We start from the raw sequence: 27,772 nt of genomic DNA, 5'->3' as shown, positions 1-27,772 counted from the left end.
TGGGGGAACAGCTTCGGGGTTTTTAATCGTTTGGACATTAGGATGCTTTCCTTCTTGGTTAAATACAGCTGGATCTCTGGGTCTGGGGTGAGAATGAGGTAATACAAGTCCCAGTAGGTTTGCAGCTCCCAGGGTTTCCTGCTCAGTCCCATGCTTGCAGAATTACATTAATATCTTTATATCTGCAGTCCTTGGAATACCAGTATGTTCCTTTGCCAGGACTCTCACTGCTGATAGGACCTGAGATAGGATTGACGAGCTCTGTTTCCGGCAGTGGTTAATTAAATCCTTTGAGGACTACAGATAAATCAGTGTCTTCACTGCTAACAGGTTTCTAGGACCACTGGTCCCATCTACCTGCCCCGCTGTTTAAAGGAAAGCAGTCCCAATTGGTTTTTGGGTTGAGGGTAGCTGTTTGCAGTTCTACTCCTTGAAATCATATTGATACTTGAATGCTATAATACAAAGATGAGGAAACAGTGGTGTTCCTGCACCTTGTACAGATTTGCCATTGCTATACATCTGTTTCTTTTCCACATCCAAACTGTTTCTTATTTATTGCAACGGTTGTGTCTCTGGGATTCTTCTGCACTGTTTTCACATATCCTTCTGTTACATATTGCATGTTGGACTTCTGATTGACACCTGAAAGAGGAACACACATTTATTACTGATTTTGTAAAGGGGAGATGGTGTACCTGCTTGAAATACGTATGAATTAGTGTTATAGAACAATAAAAGATGACATGCATTTCTAGACATTGTTAGGGCATCCATCACAGCGAAGACTGAGAAGCATGAGGTGATCTACTGCAGGTTACACAATACTCAAGGCACTACTTTGTACTAGAAGTGGTTTAAATGTTTTTATGTATATTTTTATATATATTCAGTAGCAATACTCTAACAGGAATTAGTTTATGTTGGTTAAAGCTTTTTACCGTGTCCATTCTTCTCATGGCCTGGACTGTCTTCATTAGATTTGGATTTATAACTCTCCAGAGTCTGGTCTGAAACATCATTTTCTGCACAGAAAACAAATGTCATTAAGACAGTGAAATTTTTTTCCATGACTATTCCTCACTGTCTGCGTTGAGCATAAAGAATCTGAGAGACTAGTTATAAAATGGGAGTTCGATCATGTTGACCATCTAAGAAACATATTGAAGACAACAATTTCATTGGTTTTTTTTTGTGGCACCTCGTGTCAGTTACAGGGACTCTTCAACACTTGTTTGTAACAAGTCATGGTCACTGTCTGTGGGAGAAGGACATTTAACCAGTGACTGGAGGAGCTGTGACAGGCTCCTCATCTCTCCAGCCCCTCTGAATAAAGCAGCATGAGTAGTCACTTGGACAGAGCCACCACCCACCTCTCTTCCACGCTCCATGAGCTTTCTTCAGCTTCTTCATAAAAAGCAGGACAATGATGAGCAGCACGAAAATCAGAGCAGCCACCAAGATGGGCAGCAAGAGATTTTTCTCTTTCTTTCCTATGCCTTCAGGTTTCACATCTTTGTCTATAAGAGAGACAGGTATTTGTGGTGTTAAATAGCTTCCTGTGAGTCCCTAGAAATTAAGACAAGAATGATATATCCTGGACCAGGCCAGATGAACATGGTGTGAGAGCAGAAGTCACCTTATTGGACTTAAGTTTTAGGATGTGAGGTCAAACTATTTCTTCTTGTATGAACAAGAAAACCTGATTGAAATAAGTGGATTCATGCTCTACATTTTTTCTAGCTGGTAAAAAGAGTTATGTTCTGTAGTCTCTCCTCAGGACTACCCTAGTGTATTGACATAGGTTTTGGAGGTGGATATGTGGTCAGAGAGAACCAGCTTGGTGTAAGACAGCTTGTTGCATGTTTGGAAGTTGTCATTAACGAGTTCGTACCAAAGGTCATGATGGAAATCACAGTTACATTTCCACTTGGTAGAGGGGCTTCTGTCCTGGAAACTTCCTCTTCTGTGACGTTGCCACTGAATGCTATTTCAGTCACTGGGGGAATAGAAAAGAGAAAAATATTTCCCTGAAGGGCAAAGACATGCTTAAGAAATACATATTTTCCAGCAGCTTTGAAGTCCAGGGCACCTGGTACTGCAGCAGAAAGCGACTTTTGGAGTCTCTGTCTCAAAGCTCTGTGCTCACTTCCTTACTGCTGTATTTCGTTTGCATCTGAAGACTAGCTAAGCTTTATGAACAGAAAATCCTCAGAGTCTTTTACACATTGTTGAACTCAATGGTTTCTATTTACAGCCAAATGAAAACAAAGCTGAGCTCTGATTCTTTGGTCAACTGGGGGGTTTCCCTGCCCATCAGTTTGCTTTCTCTTGCTTGCAAAATCAGGAATGAGCATGTATCCTTTGCCTTAAAGTAGATTTAAATTGTTTTTTGGTATTCGTATCCCTGACTACTCTTTTACTGACTCAATGGCTCACAGTGGTGAGGTCACCCCATCCTATGCCACCACCACCCATGTCTGATGATGTGAAGTTGTGCCATTGGGGACATGGTAACTCGATGAACCAGCCAATCCTTCCTTTCCTGCTGCAGCTGGTATAACTTCAGACCCTGCACAAACACGGAGGTGAGCTCTGACTTCCTTACACACACAGACAATACATCCTTGTGTAATTAAACTTGATTTGTAAACCTAAAATGTTAACATGTGCTGTGTCTACCAATACTTTACATTCATAAGAGATTTTCTTACTTCTCAGGACCTGGTGAAAGTCCTGTTAAAACATCCAGGTTCTCTTTCTAATTATGTTTGTCAACATACGTATGAATTGTTTGTCAGATTGTAGCCATTCTCTAGTGCCTGTAATCACTGATGTAGCACTTTCAAACAAATACAAACAAAGAGTTCTTGTATTCTAACACAACCAATTGATTTTCTCTTCAGGGCCTGCCACGCGAAGTGTCCACCTTGGTGGGTTTTGGCCAAGCGATTTGGGCAGCGCAGCTCTTATTTCTGCTGGAAACAACTCCACAGTTCACTAACTGCAACTTGAACAGTTGTTGCACAGTGCCATCTAGTGCAACCGTCCAGCGAAATCCCAGCCTAGCCTCACATCATGCTGCAATAGTGTCCCGTTTGGCTACTGCTGCTGTTCTTCTGCATCTAGCAGAAGAAGAGACTTTGCTTTCGTGGCTATAAAACTGAGGTCTCCTCGCACAAGCAAGAAATGCTGTGGTTTATGTTACATGCTTGTTTGTAACGCTGTTCTCTGTAGCATTTCTGTCCTGGTTTGATAAATTGATTTAACTAAGACCAAACTTACAAGTAGATGTGACATCTGGTTGGAGGGTTTGCTGAGTTGGTGTTGGTGCTGAGCTGAGAACTAGTGGATCCTCTGGTACTGCAGAAGGAAGTAGCGTTGGTTGTTTGGATCCTAAAGGAACTTCCCCAAACACAAGACAAATATCAGAAGACACACTTTGCCATTGAATTGATGCTTGAAACCATGATAAATCGATGCTTAAACCATGACAAAAATGAAACCTGCCCTGTGTGCTCCATGCTCTGGACTGTTTGGGTTCTCCATTTGATCAGTGGTTAGACTTACAGTCCTCCCCTCCCACCTTCAGCTTCCCTGTCCTCTGAATATATATAAGACCATGAAATGAGGGAAAAACTGAAAGTGAAACAGTAGGTAGGTTGGAGCAGAGGCTGTGCTGCTGTTCAGATCTGACACTGCTGCGGTCACTGGGGTAAGAACCAGAGGTTCTGAAGGCTGTGCAAAACGTCCCTCGGTGCTGATGGCAACTGGTGTTTGTCTGATCTGTACATGAATTAAAGAGGCCAAGCAGTTAATGCCTACCTGTAGTTTGCTCGTTTTCAGAGACACGTGTATCCACCTCTAGTGTAGATGGTGCCAGAGTTGTTTTTGCCACTGAAAAAACCCAACAACAGCACAACTTTCAGAGCACTTTATAAGCATCTTGTTGAATGAAGCGATCTAAAGAAGAATGAAGTAAGAATAATAAGATCTATCCTAAAGATGAGTAAATAGGTGGAAGGTGAACACTAGTCTCAGAATTATTAGACAAGCAGCTCCAGTTACTGTTCAGTTACTGCTAATTTATAGCACTTACCCTGTGTGAGCTTTCCAGATGGATGTGTCTAATATGCAGAAGACACATCTCACAGCTATTTGAGAACATAAACTTTGAATTATCTTTAAAGCTTTAGGACAAACTTCACCTGAATTCTAGCAGCAGCACCAGAGAACTGACCTGCCTGTGCTGCTGTGGCTTCAGGCTTAGTGAATTTTAAGGTAGTTAAAGCCCCCAAATCTTTGTTTGGAATTCTTCTTTTGCCCCAGGTAGCCCTCTCATTTAAAAGTAGATTCCACAGACTATGGGCTTCAGCTTTGCATGTGCATCTGCACAAATTCCACCACCTCAAAGTGGTAAAATTGGATAGGGACTGCTGAAGGAGCCTGCAGTACCTGTCCTTACAAGGTCATCAAACTGGAAAGATGCCATCAGCTTCCCTTTTCCTAGTGCTTGGTGGCGAACAATGCAGCTGGCTGTTGAATTGGGTCCATAGGCGATGACTGTCAGCGCGCTGGTTGTGGTCCATTTCTTCCCATCAGCTTCTAACTTGTGCTTAGTGTCACCTATACACCCATCAGAAGAAAACATTTAAGTGCTTTCTAGTCAAGAGCAATTTAATGAAAAACCTTCCAGGCGCCATCTGCATTACTTTGCTGTGCTAAAGCAGCACCTGATTACTGTGCACGAGTGGTTCATTGTGTAAATGGATTACATGGAAGCCCAAAGGCAGCAAGGTCATGTTTTCTTCCTCATCACTGTCTAAGTGAAGAGCTCACTGCACCTCCTGCGCTCAACCCAAAGCCTCTGCTGGGTTTCATGACTAACATGGGGAAATTCACCTGCAGCGCAATGTCCAAACACCAAACACCAACTTTTGGCCCTTCCTGACTGCGATAAATTGCTCTGCTGTGTGCCACAGCCATGCATGGCCCAGGGGGAGCTTCAGAGCAAGGACCTGGTGTTTTCCAGCACAACTGAGATTTAGGAAAGTTCTGTTTCTGCTATGGGATATCCAAAAGCATTGCATTCGTGTCCTAAGAGCTGTGTGCTTGTTACCCCAAACATAAAAAGCAGTTGTGCAATATCTGTGCATATTGATCAACACAAAGATTAATTGCCTGAAAGAAGTAATTTCTACTGTCTGTTCATAATGTAGAGGTTCTCTTGAGACAAAATGATGCTTTCTCTTGATCTGTTACCCTTGGTAACACCCTAACTTTTTAAGCTAAATTCCTTGTTTCCAAATTAGCCTGTACAGATAACTTGCTGTATCACATAGCCCAGTATTTCTCAACCCTTTTTCCCACGTAAGAACTCAAAAGGATTTCAAAGTGCTTTTGCTAGGAAGGAAATGATCTTTGTCAGCAACAGCTCAGTAATTACAGCTGGGTAGCCCCTGCTGAGCCCTGGTGGAACTGAGAAGCTGCCAGTAATTAAGGTGTATTAGCTATTTTGTGATTATTATAAATATTTGCAGTGAGTGATTAAAGCTGGGAATGGAAGAGGGGTGGGGAGTAGGAGGAATAAAGGAGGGTTACTCAAAGGAAAGGTGCATACAGGAAGTTTGAGAAACAGTGATTTAGGATGGGTAGTTCCCACTGGAATGGTTTACTGTAACAGGCTGGCTTAGTGCTACAAAGGCAAGGAGGAGATAAAGGTAAGTGTAGGTTTTTGCTAATATAAGTGGAGAAAAGCATGGTTGGCTTTATGTGTTGTGGGAGGTGTCTAGTGTCTGAGTTGTGATCTTACAAACAATGCACTTTATCAGGCCAGAACTGAGGTGGTTTCAAGCTTAAGGAAACCCCTGGTTTTGGAAGAACACTGGCAAAAACGTATGTAAAAACCTTAGATGTGACATATCGCTTTCCTGAGCTTTTCATAACTTCATAGCTGGTATTCCCCCAAGTCCTTGATGTCACGCAGCAATTCCAAAACACATACAGGATTTTAGAACCTGCTTTTCCAAGATCCATATGCTGCTCCAGAGCAACTTTTTCCCTGCAATCAGAGCTAGCTTTCTGCCCTGGCTTTCATGTGGCTCACCAGCTACACTGCTTCCCCTTAGTGCAGTTCATTTAAGCATAGGGCTGTATGCAGTTGCATTAATGCTTGTGGATCTGGCAACCTGGATTTATTCTTTAGTCTTGATTTCTAGCTATATTCAGGCCAACACACTTCTCTGCTGTTTTCTAGAGCTCTTAGTTAAAACAAGCCACCTAGGGGATGTCAGGGGGGAAGATTACAGGTTAAGCTTTGAATGTGTTGCTTGATGATGCAAAATACAAATAAGAGCTGGTTAACATGTGAAAAGAAAGAGTTTGCATCTACTGGTATTTTCCTCATGCTTTGATACAAATATGCATTTCCTCTCTGCTAAAGTTGCAGCTAATAAGGTAGTTACTACTAGAACACAGCCTTCAGAGCAGCTATTTATGTTGCACGAGTTAATTTGAGCTATGTGGTGGCTTTGTTCTTCCTCATGTGTCCACCTAGATATGTGCAGACCTCTCACTGAGGCAATGTCTCAGGGTGCTGTGGGGTCTGTTTCCTGAGCTCTCTTCCTGCTTCTGCTACTGGCTTTGAGCAGATTAACGTGAGAGAGGTTGGTGGTGTGTGTGTGAGCTGCTCAGCAAAGCTGAGGGAAATCTGTCAACTGCTTACAACATGTTATAAATGGATTTATAGTTATAATGGATTTATTAACTGAGTTTATATTGGGCCTTTGGAAATTGTGCCTCCAGAATTTGGGTTTCACTTTATTTCACTGGAGTATGACTCAAGGGGTTTTGGTGCCAAGTGTTACTGTTCTGCATTGAGTGTGAGCAAAGCAGATGAGCCCTCTCCCTTGCACAAACACTGCAATTTAGTGCTGGTTTTGCTCCCAATCTGCACCATGGGGGCCAGGTTGTACTGAATGAGTGGAGTGATGGTCCCAGAAGGTGTTTTACCCTCCAGTATTCTTAAACATGCCCAAGACTGATAAGAAGAAATTGTTAGTAATTAATCCCTCATCCTTTAACGCTTACCAGGGAGCTCTATCCCGTTGCCCAACAGCCAGGTAATCCGGGCCTGTGGTTTACATCCTTGGGTATAGCAAGACAGTGTAATACTTCTTTCTGTGTGTCTGGATACTTCCAGTACTGGATTAGAAGGAGCAGCTGCAGAAATAAGACTTAGAATTAGTTATAGCGCATCTTTCTACTGCGTTTTATGAATGGCTGTATGCATAGCATTGTTCGGGGGGTACTGAGCTAAGACCAGGATTATGTTGTGTTAAGCACCATGTAATTACATGCAAAAAAGCAGGTCTGGAGTTGAGGAGTTGGGACAAAGTGGGTGGAAGAACTTACCTAATACCTTAACAGTCTTGTTCTTACTTTTGAAGGGGATGCCATAGTAGAAGCATTTATATACACCTTCATCGTGCACTGTTACATTAGACAGTTGAATGGATAATTCATCCTTTGAATAATGGATAAGCTTGTACCTCTGATCTCTTAAAGCTGTAAGGAAAATAAAAGCCAGTGTGCTATGTGTGTAGGTACAGAAGAGAGAGATAATCAAAGCAGTAATGAATGAGGATAGCTTTCTTTTTGGCATTGTTTAAACCCATCAGCATTTGACATAGTGGAGTAGTTACAGCACAAAGCATTCCTTGCTGGTGCTGCACTAATACAGAGGCAGGAGGAAGCTGAAGAAAGGAGGGTGCATGATGCCAGTCAGGAAAATGACATTCTCTTTCTCAGGTCTTAATTGTGTGTTCCCAGGTTTTATTGAAATTTGGGTTCTTTACATGTCTAGATGGATAAATATAAGCAAACATTGTGGGGTGAGGACGTGATGTGTGGTCAGAAAAGTAATGTAACCTTTGACTATAGAGCATGAACTGAGGATCTTTCCCTTCCTCATCCCCCAACCCTTTATGTGGCCTTGAAAAATGACTTCCCTCTTTGGGTGCATTTTGTGATGTATAAATGAACACTGTGGTCAGCACACACCTCTTTATTAACTGCTTATTAATTGGCTGGTTTGCTTCCCCTGTACCTATCTAATTACATTGATTTTAACAAGACTGTCTCCTAGGACATCTGTACCCTGCTGTACAATCACCTTTCTCTCACTCAACTACTGGTCCTTGCTTCATGCGTGACCCATGGGAATCCTCAGGCAGCAAATCACGTGGACTTTTCCCACAACCACAGCACAGAAAGTGTAACTTTCTGCCCTTAAATTGACCTGAAACTGGGATGTGCGCCAATCGTTAGGGAGAAAAAGACCTCAAAAGCTCTCTTTTTATTCTAAAGCTAGGGTCTTGTGAAAATATGGAGTTGGGAGAAAATCCCAGCAGTACCATAATATATAGAAGTGATTAAATATGAAAGGATCTAGAAATCACTACGATGTAAGACTCGTAGGTAGCTTGTAGTATACTTAGCTACAATGAGACTGGAGGGAACTGATTCATGAAGTTGTTTATTGGAGAAGCAATGTGACCAGCATTCACAGTGGTAATTCAGAATGAAAATGTCTGTATGCAGTGTAAAGTTTGGCTCCTCTCTAAATGAAGACTGATTTCTTCTGTATTGCAAAAGGAAAATATTCAGTGCATCTGACTTACCAAATGCTTTGCAAACTCTAGTCCTTGTGGATGTTATATCGTGTGTCTAATTGGACCAACAGGAAGAGAGATGCAGACAGAGACATGAGGAGTAGGGAGTGGAAGGGAACACAGTAATTGTAACTTTGGCTTTGCCAGTGCATTTTAGAAATCACTGCTTGTTTCCTAAACATTTCTTCTTGATGCACTACATCCAACTCCCTGATGAGCAGAAGAGTACCCAGGGCTTTCAGGCATGTCCATTCCAGTCTCTCTTGTAAGGCAAAAGAGGGTTTTTGTGCTAATGCCTTGGTGCTGGTGGTAACTACAGTTCATTACTAAAAGCTCTAGTGCCAGAGCACTCTTGTGGGGCTTTCCATTTCATCAGCTTCCTGCCAGAAAGGGGCTGAATGTAAAACCATCACGAGCATTGGGTAGCAGGTGAGTCAGACTGGCCACGGGTAGGAGCTGGAAAGCCCTATGAGTGACCTTCCAGCCCCATGTGGAAAGTGTTGCACTTGGTTTTCACACTTACCCCGCTGGGTGTTGAGAAAAATGGCAAACCCACGAGGATTTAACCACTGCCGGGCAGAACCATCGTCACTGCTGAGGGTGCAGCGGAGATTCAGGTCCTCTCCTTCCTTTAGAGTTATGGTTTCACCTCCAGCTCCTGGAAAATCCCCTGTCAGAGGTGGGGGGCAGGAAAAGCAAGCATTGAAAAGTGACATGAAGTAAAGCAGCAGTTTCACACACACTATTATGTCAAATTTTCTTTTTCCCAGGGTGTAAAGGTTTTTCTTGCCAATATCATTGTATTGATATAAATAAATCACAGTCGTTAGACAGGTCATCACAGCCACTGGGTAAGGCTTGTACCAAAGGCTTATGATCTTCACCTGCTAGCACAACCACGTTTAGTTATCAGATGTTATTCCACATGAGTCAGTGAAGAATGGATAGCAGACCCGTTTAATGCATGTTCTCCATGTATGTTAATACAAGCATTATTACTCATTACTCCATGCTCTATTCTGGAGCTGTTGGACCTGATTTGTGAGCATGTGTGACTGAGCAGTGAGGGTCTAACGTGAGACATCCCTGTCCATGGCAGGGGGCTTGGAACTAGGTGATTTTAAGGTCCTTTCCAAGCCAAACCATTCTATGATCAGCACCTCTGAAAAATGATGCTTTTATTATTCAGAAGTTGTAATGTTGCAACTGCTTTGAGCTGGTTTTGAAACTTCCTGAACATAAAATCCACAAACCTGGCCTAGCATATATTACTAAAATGTAATGTCATTCTCTCTCCTCCCAGTTCATTTTACAGATGGGCAGTAAAGTGTGTTTTTTCTCTCTTGACATTCCAAGACATATAATACACTTTGTGAAAATATTTGATGTGGAATAAATTGCCTTCTCCAGGGAAAAAAAACCTGCCCTGGAGAAATGACTAAGAGCAGTGCCTGGGTCAGAGATAAGTAAATAGGCAGTAAGAGGGTTTTATTTTTCATTCCTGTTTTGTGTGTTTTGGTTTTATTTTCCAGGTAGCTGTTTGTTGCAAGTTCCTATTGCATACATGAGCATTGCAGTTTGGAGAAGTGAATATTTCTGGGCTTTGGGAAAGCTTTTAATGTTCTTAAAAACATTTTAAAATATACCAGAAATTAAGCTTATCATAGGGTATTCTTGCTGGACCCAATCCTTTATCACTAAAATCAGAGGGAGGACTTGTCTCCCTATAAGACAGTATTTTCCCATAGGAATCTGTTGCCATGCTCACCCTTGAGTTGAGCATGCATGATGTTTCCTGAGCCGGGAACTTAGAGTGGCCATAACTGATTTACCATCACATATGGCACATCAGTGGCTTTGGTTTCTATTTCTTCTGGATTCCACCTCTGTTTCTTAGGGTTAGTGTCTCAGCTTGTTTCCCAGGGCTTGTCCTGTGTGTGGGTCATTTGCAGAGCAGCAGTAGAAAAGGAAAAGCTCCTTGAATGGGTTCCATAAGTGAAGACCTGTATCAGGAGGTGCATGTTGGTGAGGTAGCAAAGGGCCTTGTCTGTGGTTTTCCACAGGGCCCTTCTGTAGCGGTGGTTTCCTGTCACTAACAGCAGTGTGGGGTCTTTCAAGTCACACCTTCTGAGGTGAGAGCAGCAAGACTGAATAAGAAAAGGTGGGGGTGTTTCTCGCCTTTCTAAAGCAGAGAAAAGCAGCCCCCAGAGCAAAGCATATGTCTAATTTCCAGGAGAGACCATGGCTTCATCCAGACCATGACTAACAGGTCAAATCCCTCTATGCAGGGGACAGTTTGATGTGTCTTCAAGCCACTGTAACCCACCACAGTACAGTCACTGGGATATGGGAGACGCTCCCATGCCAGCTAAAGAGGACAGTGGTTCTTGTGCTGTGTGGATCCCTGGAAAAACTAGCCTCGCATCAAGTACAGTGATATATCCACCTTTTGGCAAGAAAGGGCAATAATTTCTAGCTAGAGGTTGCAGGATGCAACTGAGCAGAATGGTTCATGCCTTTGGTTGCTATTTTAGCCATCAGAAAGCGCATGGTGAACTTGTTGCAACTTATAACTCCTTAAGACCTGGCTTCTGTTAAACACAATCAATGGTGATAAAATGTTCAAAGCACGTGATATTACAGGATGCTTTCCTAGAGTCATAAAATGGTTTGGGTTGGAAGGGACCTTAAGAGCCACCTAGTTCCAGCCCCATCGCTGTTTAGACACTGAGATTTGATGTGGTAAAAAGTCAGGAGTGAAATCTGCAAGGATCCTGAGCTGTAGATACCCATCCTGCTGCTTTCCTTAGTTAAATCTTTCCCTGTTTGACTTGGTCAAATATGAACCTCTCTCACTCTCCTGTGTATGAATGAAAGACAGGAGATCAGTAAAGTATGTATAAGCTACATCCTCTAGCAGGAGTAAGGAGATTGAGTATTTAAAGGGTATTTCATTTTCCAAGTACTTTGCAAGTGCATTCTGCATTGCTCTAACTTCTTATACTAGCCTCTTTTTACACAATACATAAGCAGAGGCATGTATAGATATCCATGCCATGGAAAGCAAGCAGTGATTCGCTATCCAAATTTAAGATCTTTGCCATCTCAAGCATGCCACCAGCTGCTAGGAGGTGAATCAGTCTCATTGAAACTGGGTTTAGGAGTCAGCTGGAATTGAGCACCAGCGTGCTTTGGAAATTGGGTGACAATATGCCATTGTCAACAAGAAAACATCAGCAATAAAGCTGCCTTGCACGTGATGTGCTGAACCCCTGGAAATGGAGTTCTCCCAGCTGGGCTGCTTGCAAAAGGGAGATGGTTTAAGACAATGCATATTGCTTACCTTGCATCAGCAACAGAGCTGTGATGTGCAGCACCCTGAAGAAAGTCATGCTGTGGTGTGGGCTGACTTCCTCCCTCTGACGGGGCTGCAGTGTGCAGCAGGTCCCTTTTCAGCATGGGGGGAGCGGATTTACCATGACTTCATCACTGCCGGGGTCTCTGCCTCCTTTGTTTCTCTCTTCTGTTCTCCTCTCTTCTCCCCCATCCCACGTTTCCTATATGTTGGCGACTGCTGAGAACTTGGTGAGCTCACAGGTCCCTAAAATGAAACTGGTGGGTGACAGCTCTGGGGGTGCTCCACACTGCACCCCCTCCAGCTCTGTCTTGCTCAGCTTCCATGCAGGGGACAGAGGGAGTGATGTATATGGGGGAGAAGCAGATAAAGGTTAAGAGAAATGTGGGCCTGTGCACCTATTGGTGCACTGTGTGCAGGGTTTAATTCTGAGGACGGCAGAGCTTATTTGGTGGACACTGCTGTAGTGCAGTGGTTGCTTGAAGACCCTTCTGTGCAGCTTAAATCCCTGGAACAAGAGTTTTACATCGCTCTGCATCTTGTACCGCCACACACATATGAGGTTTGCTTTGCCCTGCTTACAGGGACCCTGGCAAAACAAACAATAAGAGAAAGATAATCATCTGTGTGTGGTTTGTGGCTCTCCAGGGAATGAAGAGTGTTGGTGAGGTGGTTGTGAAAGGTTCACTGAGCACTGAAGCATGGGGAGGAGGGATGACTACATCAAGGACATCCCAGGAGACCTGTGGCACAATCTGGGTTTCCTGTGTCCCCTTGCAGGTCTGATTATAGGGACATAGCAAAGCCTTTTGTGTCTCTCGGTGTGTGATGTCCAATAACATCACAAGATTTATTCAAGTCTATTGCAGACAGAGACTTGTTTCATGATGTAGCCACATGTAGCTGATTTTCAGAAAGGCTTTGGCATATCCTCTACTAGCACTTTTCTGTAACTGCCCAACACTTAATGCAAATGACTGATACTGTCAAAATGAGCTGACTTTAATAAGCTAAGAAATATGGTTTTAAAGAATTTATTAGAACCTGTTTCCATTAAATTTTCAGATGCATGGAAGTGTATAATTCTATTAGCATATATTTTACTGATAACAGCTATGGCTTTTATGTTAATGATAATCAGTTTTATGGGAAAACAGAGCTCTAGGCTATAAAATTTTATGTTCAGCTGTGGTTTGAAACTAAAGAGTCTCCCCGGCTGATAAAACTCCTGCTGGATTTAAAGAATTCATATCACAAAAGAAGATATGTATTGTAAAGGTAAGCACTGCTTTGGTTTAAAAGCTGTGCTTCTAGTTCTGCACCTCTAAACCTGACAGTAAATTAACTCCGGGGAAAACAGACATTAAGCAGCAGCAGCGCTGAAATCACACCTTCCAACCCAGAGGGAAAACCAGACTTGAGATGGTTTTGTGCCATCTGCTGACGAATAAATGAACTTCATCTTCAGCGGAGGGTAAATACAATCCAGCTCAAATTCCCCTTTCTCCTCTATGTTTCTGAGGCGTAAACCCCATCCAAATGGGCATCCCGAAGTGGCATGTGCTGAGGGCAGCATCGCAACCCAGACAGAAACAGCCCTGACTCCTGTTTGGTTTCTAGGTCCCAATGCAGCTCTTCTCTAGTTGTACACCCAGTACAGGCATTTTTCCTACCTACATCTTGCTGGGGCCACTGAAAATACAGCTCTAAAAGAGGGTCCTGTCAGAGTATTCACTCTGGCAAAGTCCAACAGGCTTGAGAGGAACATTCAAATAGGAAGAGTCAGGTGTGGGTGCTCGGCATCTTTGTTAAATCATCCATGAGACACTTCAGTCCGACTTCAGAGAAATCCATTTAATGTCATAAGCAAATTAAAATGCAGTGGTTGTTTTAACAGTTGTTAGCACTTTGAAACTGAGATTTAAAAACAACCAACCCCCTCCCCCAAAATAAAAAAATACAGATGTCACAGGTAATTACAGCGATTTTTGGCAATACAATTATTGTCTTTTTAAACAGCAAACATTTTTTTTTTTCAAATAAATACGATCTGCTCACACTAAAAAACATAATAAACAGAATGATACAACAGGTTTAAAATGGAGAAAAAAGTATCCATTGATAACATCAAGTTTGAAGAGATGTCCACAGAGAGAAACTGCAGAAAATACATCTTGATGGGAAGTAATTTTGTGTTATGTAGCATGGATGGTTTGCGAATATTTCCCAGGGAACAAGTGTGTGAGGAAGTGGTGAGAAGTAGAGTAATTTAGAGTGTATGTAGTCAATCACATCTACTGCTTTTGCGTTGTTCATTCATTCACTGTTTCAAGCACGTCTGCTACCACCATCATTTCATGTCTAGTTTTAAAGTTCAAATAATTTCCTCTATGCTTAGGCCTTCTTAAAAAACAAAGGACAAAATAAACCTAGTAAGGCTTCCTTTCTAGACAATAGTTTTCATGGAGAATTTCAGTACATCTTAAGTTGTGAAGCATCACAAACTAACTTCCAGCTCCGGGTTTAAATGAGGGTTAGCCAACTGCAGCCGAACTCAAATACCTAGCGTCCCTCTCTTTGAAATGAACACGAGTATAACCAGACACTAAATCTCGCCCTGCTTCTGCATGTATATGTTAAATCAGAACTGGAAAGGCTCAACCCTGCTTATGAGCCCTCCAAATCCCTCATTCAGTCAGTGGCAAGTTGGTGGGGAGCAGCTTGTGATAGGACCAGGCTTTGCACAGCTTCATCGCAAGCTTGAGGAGGTCATGGGAAAACTTCCTCTTTGTTTCCCTGGGCTCTGGATCATGGATCAGGCATTTGTAAGGACCCAGAGGGAAGAGTTTACAACCCCTCACATCCAGTGCAGTGCACAGAAGCTAAGTAAAGAGGCTCTTTGTCATAGTGCTATACACAACCACCTCCCCATCCTTTGTTTATCCAAGAGCTGTAGTTAGTGCACAGTTGAAGACTATGGTACCTGCATCCCTGAGATATTGCTACCTGGGGGGCTCAGGGCTGCAAATTGAGAAGAATATGCTTGGAAATAGTGCTTTAGCATCACTTTTACACTCTGTTTTGCAGAATTACCACTCGCTTTGCCCTCACTAAAGATAATTCCTGCAGAATTCCTGTAAACAACCACTTGTGTGTAAATCATCACTTTCCTATTAACGTTGGCACTAGAAGCTAACACCAGAGGAGAGGAGGAGGCTCCTACCATCAGCTGACTTCAGACTGAGTGAAAAAGGAACTATGGGTTTTGTGAAGTTATGGCCTGGATCCTCAGTTTGCATAAAGCAGCAAAGCTCTGTTGGTTTGAGTATACAGTGTCAAGATACCCTCATGGAGAGCCTGGCTCTATGCTCAGAGGATTGAAGTATTTGGCTATCACTGCCACTGCACTAAATGTAAGGGAAATGCATGAAACATTGCATGTGGCATCTGCATTCAGGTATCCCCAGGCAGAGCTCAAGCCTTGTGGGATCAAACCTGAACTATTTTAAACACTCTGGTTTGACGCCGAGTATCATCCTGTTAGCTGCTCCTGTGCTACAATTGGATTCTGCACTTTGGTTCTTGTTTTCCTAGCCTAACCCTTAAGCTGCAGTGTATGAAAATACTGGATGAGCAACTTCAAGCTTTTTATCCCTTACTTGGGAATAAAGGGGAAAATCCAGGAACTGTTTGCCTCCTATACCCTAATTAAACTGTTGGGATTTGATGAGGCTCACAGTGAAGGCAAGGAAAAGACTTGCAGGTGCTTTAGATAGAGCAAGGCTAATGTTCTGGGACAAAACACTGAAGTGACATTAAATACACATTAATGAGCAGCAACGGAGTGAAAGTGAAGCAGCAATTGTTTTGTATTCTTAAAATCTTGATTAAAAATGAAAAAGGAACATCTTTTTCTTTTCCCCCAATAAGCCATATCGACGTGAGACTAAACACAATACTTTTGTGAGAAATCAAAATGCTACAAGAAAATAAGATTTCTTCTGAGATTCTTGACACCTGAAAAATCTAATTTGAGATAAGACTACAGTTGTCAAAATACTTTCCCAAACATCCAAAAATATATATATATATTTTAAGAAGAGAGTATTTTAACATCTACCTTCTCAAACAGAATGCTCTTTTCTACATTACTTGCTATATGCAAAGATCAGCTAGTACAATATTCAAATTGTGCATTCAGGTTATGTTCCCTCTCTGTTTCATGCTCCTGTCTAAATAAACTCCTTGTAATGTTGCTTAACTGCAGCAGGACCTGAGCAGCCTCCACTGTTTCGCATAGGCAATATACATTGCCTCAAATAACATCTTCCTGGCCCATAGCGTGAAACAAAAAGCAGTACAGAGGATTACACATGCATCAGTAACCAAATTAGTTCTGGTGTGATTGTCATCACTACTGCTTAGTTTTACACCCTTTGCAAATTTGCAGTGAGTAAGCATGGAGGAAAGCAAGCCAGAAAGGCTCCTCAGAATGTCTGTACACAGCCAAAAATAGTTTAAATTACAGTTAAAAACTAAAGTGACAGCAGTGTAACTGCACGGGAGCAGTTTCTTCTGTCATTTCATAAGTTATCTCCCTGACTTTTCAGTATACATCCCTGGTAAAATAATGCACTTATGAATGGCCTACTGTGTGTTACATAGTCATAAATGTATAAATAATGGATTATTGTTGTGGCTTGTGGCAATGTACATATTGCACAGGATGAGCACTCAGCTGACTCAGAATCTGGTGTCCTCTCCCTGGCAAACTCAATAAAACCCAGAGACAAAGCCGGGCTAAACCCTCTTCAGAACTGTTACATTGCAATTACTGAGGGTTTTGCCTCATTGAAGAAGGAATTGCAGTTTATCACTCCCTATTTGTTCTGACCGCTGAAAGTGCAGCTCGGCCATATCCTAGTGAAGCAACACGAAACAAGTTTTCATTTTGCTATGAATAATAAGCTGTTGTCAGATTTGGCCAGTATAAACTTCTGTGCCACACAAACCTTTCAACTGAGGACTCTAACACTTTCTGCAATGGAAAAGCTGGACAGAAGAGAAGTACCTAGGATGGTAGAATTTCTTTCCTGGTACTTCTGAACTTGCCTTTGATGCTATTTATAGGAATACTCAGACTTATGGCCCAAATCAAGCAAGCAGTATGCCTAAATCTCTTTCATCCCATTTAAGCACACTTTTAAGTACCTTCTGAAAGCGAGTCTACATTGATAAGACCTGCAGAAATGTCTGCAGGAACTTTCTGACCCAAGGCTGATGACTTAATAGTAAAGAAACCTTCTTTGAAGCCAGTTTATACTCTTAGCTACCCATTGTGGTGTTATTTTGTGTTCTTGTTTGAAGCAGCTGGTATTGGTATCTTGCAGGCTGTTGTACTAGGAGGACACTTCTTGTGCTTGCAAAGATTTTAGGTACGGATGGAAACCCTTCTTCCCCCTTCTCTCCAAATTCTAACCCTTGCCCTACTGGATAAACAGCATCTTAATAGGCCAAAGCATGTTGCTCCTAAATTTAAGCGTACTGTGTTTTCAGCTCTGCTTTGTCTTTATGACGGGTGGCACTTAGGAATTAAGGAAAAGAAACCAAAGAATGCAGCAGAGGCTGAATTTCAGTGTCTTTCTGATTTCATCATTATTTCCTGAAGAAAGCTGCTTACTGCAGAATCTCACCGGGGCTGACAGAAAAGCTCACAAGGGACAGAAAGCCACCTTTGTGTAAATGACCAGCACAAAATCTCAGTATAAAAGGGAAAACCTTTTTCCAAGGTCTTCTGAAGGGAATTTAAATGATGCAAACACTTAGGCTGGCTCTTTGCACAAGGGTGAATTTCAATAATCTAAATAATAAGAGAAAAAACCCCATAACAACTATCCAGATCCTTCAGGTTTGGTTGGAAAAGGCTTATTTCATCACCACTTAAAAGAGGCTGCTCCCAGTCTTGGTTCACAACGGTGCTGTCTTTTGATGTGCAAACTTCATCTGTAACTGATGCGGAATCCTGAATTCTCTTCTGACGTAGATCAGCATCAATCCATCCTTGCATCCACAGCATGCCCAACGGAACACCTAACATAGTGCTCAAACAGAGAGGAATAATCTGATGCTGTCTGCGGAGGCAATGCTGGACTCTCATTTCCAGCTGATGGTGATACGCTTTATGGAAGGTGCTGAGAATCTGGGGGTTAGGAGTGAGGGGGGTGTCAACATATCATCCTGAACAAGCCTGCTAATGCTCTGCAAAAATAGTAGTGAAACAAACCCCCAGCATCCTGAATGCTCAGCTTTTACACAGTGCTAGTTATTTCTAACGTGGTGCAGAAGGCAGTGATAGTTACTGGTATTATTAGAGCTCCATTCAAGGTGGGAAAATCTACCTGAGCTACTAACTAAACAGAGACTCCCTGATGTGCAAGAGCTTCAATTTGTACTTGAATGCTTTTTTTTCCCTCAAATCACTCCCTTTTGTATTTGTTTAATTGTATATGAGAATTCTTGCATGACTGGCTGTGTGGGATATGTTATAACAGCTGTTTGTGTGATCCACTGAACATATTATGACTGATTTTTCCCCGCTTTGTCAAGAAACACAAGAAAGAAGAGACATTCTCCAATGCTTAGAAAGGTCATGGGTTTTCCTTGCTCATGTAGCTTTGCCTATTCTTGTAGTAAGGTTTCTCTCCAGTTAAAGCCTCCAGTTGGTCCGTGTGTGAGAGGGAGGATGGGGGGGTCTGTAAGCTGCCAAACACCAGTATCTCCCAGTTCTTCGCAGGAACAAAACCCCAAGTATGGAATCTGTATGAAGAGAGATGGAAATAAAGGCATTGAGCAGGGATCAATCTGGGCAATGAGGGAGCTTCCCTAACTGCTGATGTCCTGCTGTGCTACTGAAGCATTTCATTGCATCCTCTCCCTTTCGCTTTCCCCAAAGTCTATTGCAGAAGGTGATTGTAGGACCCGCATATGACAGCTAGATTTTGTGCACTATTGTACGTGCAAAACACTAGGAAAAGCAGATTATACCCTTGCAACATAGTTTAAATACGGGCCAGTTCAAACCAAAGATGTCCTGTTGGCTGGCATGGTCCAAACCCCTGAAGGCCAGGACAGTTATGGGGGAGAAAAAGGGATGTACTCATGAGTATCCCAGAGAGCATCTACAAGGCTGGCAGCAGACAGTGCCATCTCCTTAGCCAGGGCTGGAGTAAAGGAGAGAAGGCAGAAGACCTCGTTATAATTTTCAGTCCTTTTCTCTGGTGGTCAACAGCTCTTTAGAGCGCAATGGGAAGGGGAAGTGTTGTAGGGCAGAAGTGCCCTGTTAACTGTGGTTAGGGTGTTTTCGGCACTGGAGGGCACTGTGGGAGTCTCTGTGCAGCCCCTGGTGTCTACAACCAGAAAGCAGAGTCACTGCAAGCCCATTTGTAGGTGGGCATCTGATCCCGTGCTATCTGTAACACAAGTGACAGGTTACGATAAGCCTCTTAAACCAATCTGCTTTACTCTCCTGACTTCTGCAATGGATGAAGCTCAGTAACAGGTGGCACAATCAGATGAGGGGAACAAAGTGTCCTCTGCCTGCTTAAGCAGATTGCAAATGCCTTTTCTCTTTGTAAAGCCAGCAAGCTTTACTCCTTGGTGGTAATTACCTTTCGGACCATCTGTACAAAGTCCTTGGAGTTCTGCGGTGAGAGCCCTTGGAGCTGGCAGGTACAAGCCTCCAGGGAGGATGCATGTGCCACTATCAGGATGTTATTTCCTGAAATAGAGTGAGAAATGCAGGCTGAGGAGGGAGAAGAAGCCAGCTTTGTTGGGACTGGTGCCCACGATCAAGCAGACCATTTAAAATGCTTGAAACTGGTTCAGTTTATCATATCAGAGCAATTAAACCAAGTGTAATAGGAGAAAAAAGCTTGGTTTATTAACATACTTAAAGCATTTCTCAGTTTTCAGGATAATGGTTAACTCGGTGCTACTTAGCTTTAAAAAGGTTTTCAGAAGAAAACAAGAATTCCAGTGAGATTTCAGCTGTCCTGTGAGGCAAATGCTTTTCTCCTCCCCCAAAATGAATTCTGATTAAAACAAGCACTTTAATTTCAGTTGCTGGTTTTCCACAGTGACAGCTTTAGCTTTCCATTTCCAGGATCCTTTACAACCAGTGTCACACTGTGTTACCAAGGTCTGTGAGCAAGCTATTAAAAGCTTATAAAGTAGAGACAGATCAGTGAAATGAAATTACTGGAATCGCCAGAACTTAGAAACATCCTCTTCCTTATTGTGAAAGAAAAATAAAAGCTAGGGGTTTTTTTAGTGCAAGAAATGCTCTATAGTATTAATGGGTAATGTATTTCAGAGTTCAGACAGGGGATGGAATATGCCCCATCTGGTGCTGGTAACGGACAGTAGAGTGCAAATGGTTTATTTATTGCCTTGAGACAGATAGCTTGCATTGGGTAGGGATCCCTAAAATACTTCTGCTACTTAACTTTATGGACCTTTTTCATAAGCTGAGCACATCTGGACTCATAGTTCTAGCACATACAGGAGTTTCCAGTGTTTCTGGGAGAGAGGATGAGAGATTCAGGTATGGGGATTCACCTCCTTCAAGAGGGAAAGACTGGTCAGGAATACTGGCATTCACATCCCTAAGAGCCTGTCTTGTTTTTCGCCCCATTGGTAGCACTCACCTTTGCCTTTACATTCACTGATGATTTCTTTTGTTACTTGGTAGCTTCTACTTATGTATGTATCATAAGATTCGGAAACCACTAACTTGCTGACAGGAATATGAGGTCTGTGAGCAGAAAAACAAGTACGGTAAACTGGAAGAAGTGATCAAGGTTTAAGTACAAGCTATGATTCATCCAAAAGTATCTGTTTCTTTAAGTTCACCAAATCTCCAGAACTGAGTCTCATGTCAGGACCACTGTGATGACTGTTAAACTTCAAGGTTGAGATGTTTACCTTTCCTCTGCACAAAGATACTTCAGTTAGCTGGGAAAAATAACTGCTTCCTTTACTGTGGACCAGTTAGTGAAGGCAGCATAGGGCACGGTGATTATACTTGCATTACTTCTGCAATGGCTCTGCTTAGAGGGTGGGCTGACAACATCTGTGTCTACTTGAGGAGACCGGGAAGGTACAGGGAGAAAAACAGAGCATGGAAAAGGCAGATGCTGGCTCTCTTCACTGCTTGTGCTTTGATGGTGAAGGGCAGAGGTAAACTGCTGCTTTGGCCATCTGTAAAGCTGCATTGCTGGGAAATGCCTGGAATTAGCCAGCCTCCTCCTGGGCCAGGGAGGTTCAGTGAATTGCCTGGCAATTGTATCAGCTGGACTAGGTTCATGTCCACAGAGAAGCAAGGAATAGGAAGCAGAAGGCTGTATTTTCCTGCTGTGGTAGAAGGAGGAGACCTAACTTTTCCCTCCATCCGGTGATCTGACATTGATCTACAGGAATTATCCTGTCTAAGAGGAGACAGAGAGCACCAGAAGCACTGTCTCCCAGTCCCCCACCTAAGCAGCTGGCCACACAAGAGCTGCCTCTTTTCTTGTGCTGAAAATATTCATTATGGGCTTCCCAGAAGGCATGTATTTTCTGAAGCAGAGAATCCTGTGGCCCAGCTGCTCTGCTGAGCGTTAGCCACATGATACCCTTTCAGGGATAAATACAGTGTAAGGACTTCTATTTAGATACCCTCATAGCGCTGGAATTCTAGCTGCAGACTGGAAGGACACAATGCAAGTGGTTTATGGTATAATTAGGTATGGAAAAAACCCTATTTTTTTTTCTACTTTTTATTCTGGGAGCCTCAGCAGCTCTCTCAGACACTGTTTCAATTTAAAGAGTGCTACTCTTCAAAAACGAAGCCCAAAAGCAATGCAAGACACTCTCACCCCCCTTTCTGCTACCTGTAGGTTGTATCAACGCTTAGAGTAGCTGCAGCTAAATCCACGGGGGGTATCCAGGCAGGTAGCGTGTTCCCAGAGACCCACTTGGTCCATTCAAACAAGCCTGGCTCTATTCGGATTTTCAGGTTGTTCTCTTGTTGCATACCTGGGAAAGGGAGAAAGGAGACCGGGTATCTATGAAAGCAGCAAGACTTTGCAGCCTTAATATTCCTTAATAAATTAAAATTACTTTCCTTTCCTCTCTAAGTAGTCAGTTGATTAATAGTACATATGAAAGATGAAGTATTTAATATATGTACTTGGCATATGATATGCCAGGAACATAAATTTCTGGACAGCAGCTACATGCAATATATTGACTGTATTTTGGAGCTGGTTTTCAACTGTTTCCAGTGCCAAGGCATCTCATAGGGAATCACTATTTCCCTTCCCAGTTTCTGCAGTAAATTATTCTTACTGTGGGCAGCAAGTTTCTTAGAGGTAGCAATTGCTGTGAGAGCATGAAGCAATGAGCCCCTTCAGGAGCATGAGCAGGCAAGGGCACAATAAACCCAACCCTGACCACTTGCTTAAGCACTTATCACACCATGCAGTTAGAAAATGGTTCCTTATGGGCAGTGTTGTGCTAGTGTAAATTATGCTCCCATGGAAATAATCTCACCCTGAATTACCATTGACTTCAGTTTCCCATGCCAGGCTCCCTTTTATATTTGGCAGTGTTTTCCCCAGAAAGTGGGGAGAATGCAGCCTTTCCTGCTCGTTGGGTTCTTACCTTTCAGGATATTGTGTGCTGTTTGTACACACCGTAAGGATGGGGAGCTGTAGATGTAGTCTACAATGGTATTCGTTTCTAGCAAGGCTTCACCTGCAAGCAAGTTTCAACACCCGTGAATAAAAGCAGACAAATGGCATTGTAACAGCAACAGCAGCATGCAGGGTGTGTGCCACAGCTTCCCAGCTGCACTGCTTGTGCTTTGGGAAATATGTGTACCCATCACATTTTATTTCAGTGGTGTGTTGGGCACTGTGATGTGCACAGCTGTGGAACCAGCATTCATTTTCCTGTGTGTGTTGTAACCGGTATGCAAAGAAATCACAGCAGCTTTTGCAGTTTCTGCTTCTCTTGCATTTAGCCAGAAAGCAAATGGTGTGGTGAGAAAAACTGTAGAGAACTTGAATTTAATTTCATTTCATTTAGAAGCTGTAAATCAGAATGATCCAAATTAACTCAAACCCAACTTAATTCAATTGGCTTGATTCTTTTCTAGTACAAATTACCATTTCATTATACAGGTGGAAGATCACTGAAAATGAGATAAGAATCAACTCCACTATTGGGGTTATTAATATTCTTGCAATGGCTAAGGGAACCAAATGAGAACAGGAACCTGCTCAGCATTGCGCAGACTTGTAGTAAGAAGGAGTTATGTTTTTATTATATTTGAAGAGGCAGGACAAAGAAATGGGAGCAAGAAGGGGTTGTTAACCTTGACTTCATATGTTTAACGATGGCTGTAACCATGTCAAACGGATCCATAAATCTCTTGAGAGAAGTGGGGTAATTTAGGAGGAGAGGCACATCTAACAGCCCTCCGTCATGGGGAAGCTGCTCGTTTGCTTTAGTCATCAGAGGAATTATGGCTCCTGCAACCTTCAAGGTCGAGTCTGCGCCGCTGCAGCGGTTGCCTGCAGATGGCTGGCGTGCAGGTCGATGGTGCCTGGGTCACGTATGCAGTTACATACTCGGACCCATTTAATGATACCAGCAAAGTGTGCTGTGATTGCTCCCAGATCCGCCTTCTGTTACGTGCAGACTGCGAACCCTGATGCCATGTGGCCGGGAGTCTGAGCATCCTGCTGTTGTACAGTGATTTATTTCTGTTTAAAAAGCAAGTATAATTTTAGCTGCCCTAGTTTCAATGTGACCAAGTACTATAAAGGATTTGAATCTGAGAAAATGCTAAGTCCTGCTCTCTGAAGTTCATGTCTCCCTTAATCACAACGCTCAGTATGTGCTCTTTGACAACCAAATGTTTTTCTATCTGTACACAAACCAACAGGCTCAGAAATCGGGGACAAGGATGAGGGTGAGAGAACACTGGAAATAATTTGGACTGTGTTTTTGCCATTTAAACATAAAGCCAGGCCGATAAAAGTATACTGGTGTAGCAAACTGCAGGTCAAAACTCAGGCTTTTCAAAGTCAAGGAAAAAGCATATTTTGCATGAGGTGACTGTCACACTGCTGCATTTCTCAGCAGCATTGGTAAAAACAGCATCTTCCACTGTGGCACGTTTACAGGGCAGTAGCGAGTGCTCTGCAACCGCACTGCTGATGGCTCTGATTTCATACCCTGTCCCAGATTTTGTGCTTTGTTTTTATTTCAGCTGCACCAGCTGAAGGAGACAAGGTTCCCTTTGATGAAAGAAGGGGCTTGCTGGGGAAGGCGAAGGAACATTGCAAAGGTTCTTGACACATCTAAACCCCGTTAGCTCAGGGTATTCACTTTATTGCTGCCTTGCACTTTCTCTATTCTGTGGCTGGGTGTGTGGGAGGATGATAGCAAAGCTTCCTGGGCAAGCTCTTGCCTGCTGAGGACAACTTACCAACAAGCCTTGCCTGCATACAGCCCAGCACGGTGATGGGTGCATCTTTTTCATAGTCCCTGAACCCGCCGCTCCTTTGAGGTAAGCTGTGGGGCATGTTCAGGTTACTGCGCATGTACCTTCCTGTGCGGGAAAGGTAGAGGCAGTTGCTGGAATTAACTTGATCAGAGAGAAGCAGAGAGCATCACACCTATTTCTACTCTCGCCACAACATCTGCACCTTGCAGGTCCTGCCAAGACCTGGCTATGGAGCAGTTATTCTCATGTAAAGCTACCAGGAATCTGACAAAGTGAAGTTAAGCAGCTGTATCGGTTCAAAGCCAAGCAGAGAATGTTGCTAGTGTTTGGAAAGTTATCTTTAGATTTCCCTGAAGGAAAATAATCTCTATCCCACAACAAAAGAAACCTCAAATGCTACACTTGTACAGGAGGCTAAAATGTCAGAGCTCTTCAAATGTAATTTAGAAAGAGGGTAGCTCTAAAATAATCTCTTTTTTCCAACAAAAAACAGAATAGATAAAGACTCCTTTGACAATTTTCCCATCAGCTCTAATGCCAACAGAGCCTGAAGTTACACTCCATTAACTACAGTTTGAAACTCAAGCATATCACTGGGTTGCAAACTCCAGTTTATGCCCCAAAAGGCACCCTGACCTGTACATGTAGTGCTGTAACTCTCACTTGGGACTGAGAGCCAAATACTTTCCTGTTGGTAGTAAATGTTTGCACTGGATGCTGTCTACAAACATTATTCATTTTCAAATGAAAACGCTCTTTGATGATGTTACTTTATTGCAATCTTTCCTTTCCGCCACTCTCCTTCCTTCGTCTAAACCTAGAGCCTGAGAGACCCACGAGAGCCAGCTCACCTTTGGCATCAAAGCACTGTGACAACCAGTACTTCCCAAAGACGACATCCATCCTTTCCCCGTGTCTGCAGACAAATAGGCAGCGTTTCTGAGGCCCTGGCTGGCTGGTTATTCTCAGGGGCTGGAAGAAAAATTACAGGATGCTTGACCTTCATCAAAGTGCAGGGGGTTTTCTGAGCTCTGATTTACTAACAGGAGTCAGGACCAGGCACGTCTTGCTTTACCCTAGTGCAAATGCACAGGAAGCTCTTAAGTTGGTAAATTTATGCTGGTATAAAACTGCAGAGGTGAGCAAAGGATGGGGCCCTGCTGCCCCATGCTAAAAGCAGGTTTGGGGACACTGATGTCTTTTGTGGTTATCGTGTCATTCAAAAGCTTGTAGAGAACTTTAACGTATAATTCCTGATTCAGGCAATGAAAGGAGACCATGCTAGGGAAAATCCAGTTGCTGGAAACTTGCCCATAAAGCTGTGTGTGACCTATGTGTGTGTGTGGGTCCCTACCTGCACATTCTGGCAGATGATAGTGAGTGGCCCCGTGTCACCAGGTCCTTGGTCTTCCTGCTGTCTTCTTTCCAAAGCTCCATCAGTGAAGGCTTGAAGGGATGGGGAAGATGTAGTATTCAGAATTGAGTAGGACCTGCCAAAGATAGGGAGATGTTGGCTTTGGGAATGCTTTGGACTTGGAGTGCTCAGGCTGCAGCAAGAACATTTCTGTAGTCTTCAGGAACTGCTGATCATTACTGTAGTCATGTTATTACATTATTATCTGTATGTTAGTGCTGCCTAGAGAGCACCTTGCTAGGTGATATACACACATGAAGAGAGAAATCCCATCTCAACAGCCTTTCTGTTTCCTTAGATTAAGGCCAAGCCTTTCTCACAGCCACAGGATGCTCACTAATGCCATCTGGGGACCAGCTGCACATTACTTATCATGGTCTTATGCACCAAAGTTTGGAAACTAATGGCTAGAGGGAGTTTTCACTCACCTTTCCAGCACAAGCTATTGCCTCAGTAGAAAGCTGGAACACAGCCCTGCCTTTCATGGCGGGCTCACAAAATAACTTGTATCCCCTGGTAGGGACATGGCACACTCCGTCTAGGTTGCTGTTTCTCTATTTTTCAATGCTGTCTATTCTGTTTCCCATTTATAATGGGAATTTATTGTCACCAGTGCTTCCTGTTAAGTGTAGCCAAAGGCATATAATAGATCCCACTCTCCCTCAAGGGGCCCATGGCCCCTCTGGATAAAGCTCTCATGTCTCACATTCAAGGACCGTGACCGAGGCCCTCGGGATTAAACTCTGACAGGCAATTATAGAAGCTGCAGGGACCCTCTGCTGACTGTATGGGTTACATTTGCTTAGTCATTAAAAAAACCATTGTCAGATAATGTATATGGTCATTTGCTTTGACAGAAATAGTTTCCATTGCTTGCAGTTTTCAGTGCCTTAAATATGTCAGAAGCTGCTTCCTGACTAGCACCTAGTTAGGATGAAATCTCAGAGGGGTTTCATAGCTGTTAAAATAACACCAAGTGCCTCCAACAGTGGAACAAAAATGGGTCATCTGCATTTTTGTTAAGAACTGATCTTTTGTGACATCATACGATTTGAACCAGTTTAAGGAAGGAAAAAGAGATACTACACTGTTGGTCCTGATGTGGACCTTTATCTGGTGGAATTAGGGTGTGAGGCTGAAACTGAGATACCAGCTTATTTGGTCAGGTGAAGATATAGGTTTCCAACCTATAGCACTGATCAGAGATCAAATGTTTCTCCTCACTGTTACCAGCAGGTCCAGTCCTTGGCATGAGAAGAAATCATGCAGGGATGTGCCACTTGTGCCAGCAAAGGAAATGTAGTTTAGGTGTACAGAAAATCCTTGGGGTCTGCAGGATAGGAGTGATACCATTCCTATTTTTAGTAGACATGGAAAGGATTCAGACTTGGAGTCTCTCAAGACACAACCTGGTTTCATGGGCAGTAGCTCTGCCTTGAAGGCAAAGCCTCTTCTGCCCTTTTAAATAGATCATCAGGCTTGTCTGCTTAGTGTGGCAGCCTATTGGTGTGCAGCTGAGGTACAGACCTTACTGTAGGGCAGGGACATCTTTTTGTTGTATGTTTGTACAGTGCTGGCCAGGAAGGTCTGTGTGCCTGGCAGAGCCCTTGAGGCAATAGTTAGATATAAAGGCCATGTCCTGCAAAAGGCCACAGTTCAGCTTCTGCCTCACTTGAGCAGTGCAACAGGACAACCTTTTTAAGGTGAAATGTGCAGAACTACCTATCTAATTTTTCTGTATTAGAGATTTCATCAAATATCCTAGAATACTATTTTGC

The 27,772-nt window shown here is 43.0% G+C and overlaps 2 protein-coding genes across 2 annotated transcripts in view; both read right to left on the bottom strand.

The window, feature by feature from the left end:
- Window positions 1-514: 514 nt before the first annotated feature.
- On the bottom strand, window positions 515-12,064 carry CRTAM (cytotoxic and regulatory T cell molecule). The gene is made up of 12 exons (XM_030505237.1): window positions 12,016-12,064; window positions 9,196-9,342; window positions 7,414-7,566; window positions 7,090-7,221; window positions 4,456-4,626; window positions 3,826-3,897; window positions 3,653-3,710; window positions 3,286-3,440; window positions 1,895-1,999; window positions 1,374-1,520; window positions 942-1,025; window positions 515-645 (listed from the first exon to the last, which is right to left on the bottom strand). Exons 1-12 carry the CDS (start codon window positions 12,062-12,064, stop codon window positions 515-517), a joined length of 1,404 nt encoding a protein of 467 aa, XP_030361097.1.
- Window positions 12,065-13,860: 1,796 nt separating this feature from the next.
- UBASH3B (ubiquitin associated and SH3 domain containing B) overlaps window positions 13,861-27,772 on the bottom strand; it is a 63,861-nt gene continuing 49,949 nt past the window's right edge. Inside the window, exons 7-14 of the mRNA XM_030505332.2 lie at window positions 25,935-26,070; window positions 25,432-25,552; window positions 24,563-24,685; window positions 22,729-22,821; window positions 21,957-22,101; window positions 20,733-20,839; window positions 19,695-19,804; window positions 13,861-18,843 (exon numbers count right to left, since the gene is read on the bottom strand). Of these exons, the coding sequence (XP_030361192.1) occupies window positions 18,706-18,843; window positions 19,695-19,804; window positions 20,733-20,839; window positions 21,957-22,101; window positions 22,729-22,821; window positions 24,563-24,685; window positions 25,432-25,552; window positions 25,935-26,070 (973 nt within the window). The 3' untranslated portion in view covers window positions 13,861-18,705. The remainder of the gene's footprint in view (window positions 18,844-19,694; window positions 19,805-20,732; window positions 20,840-21,956; window positions 22,102-22,728; window positions 22,822-24,562; window positions 24,686-25,431; window positions 25,553-25,934; window positions 26,071-27,772) is intronic.

The sequence above is a fragment of the Strigops habroptila genome, chromosome 17 (assembly GCF_004027225.2).
Source record: "Strigops habroptila isolate Jane chromosome 17, bStrHab1.2.pri, whole genome shotgun sequence".
Lineage (NCBI taxonomy): Eukaryota > Metazoa > Chordata > Aves > Psittaciformes > Psittacidae > Strigops > Strigops habroptila.
This window is presented reverse-complemented; position numbering and strand designations above follow the sequence as displayed.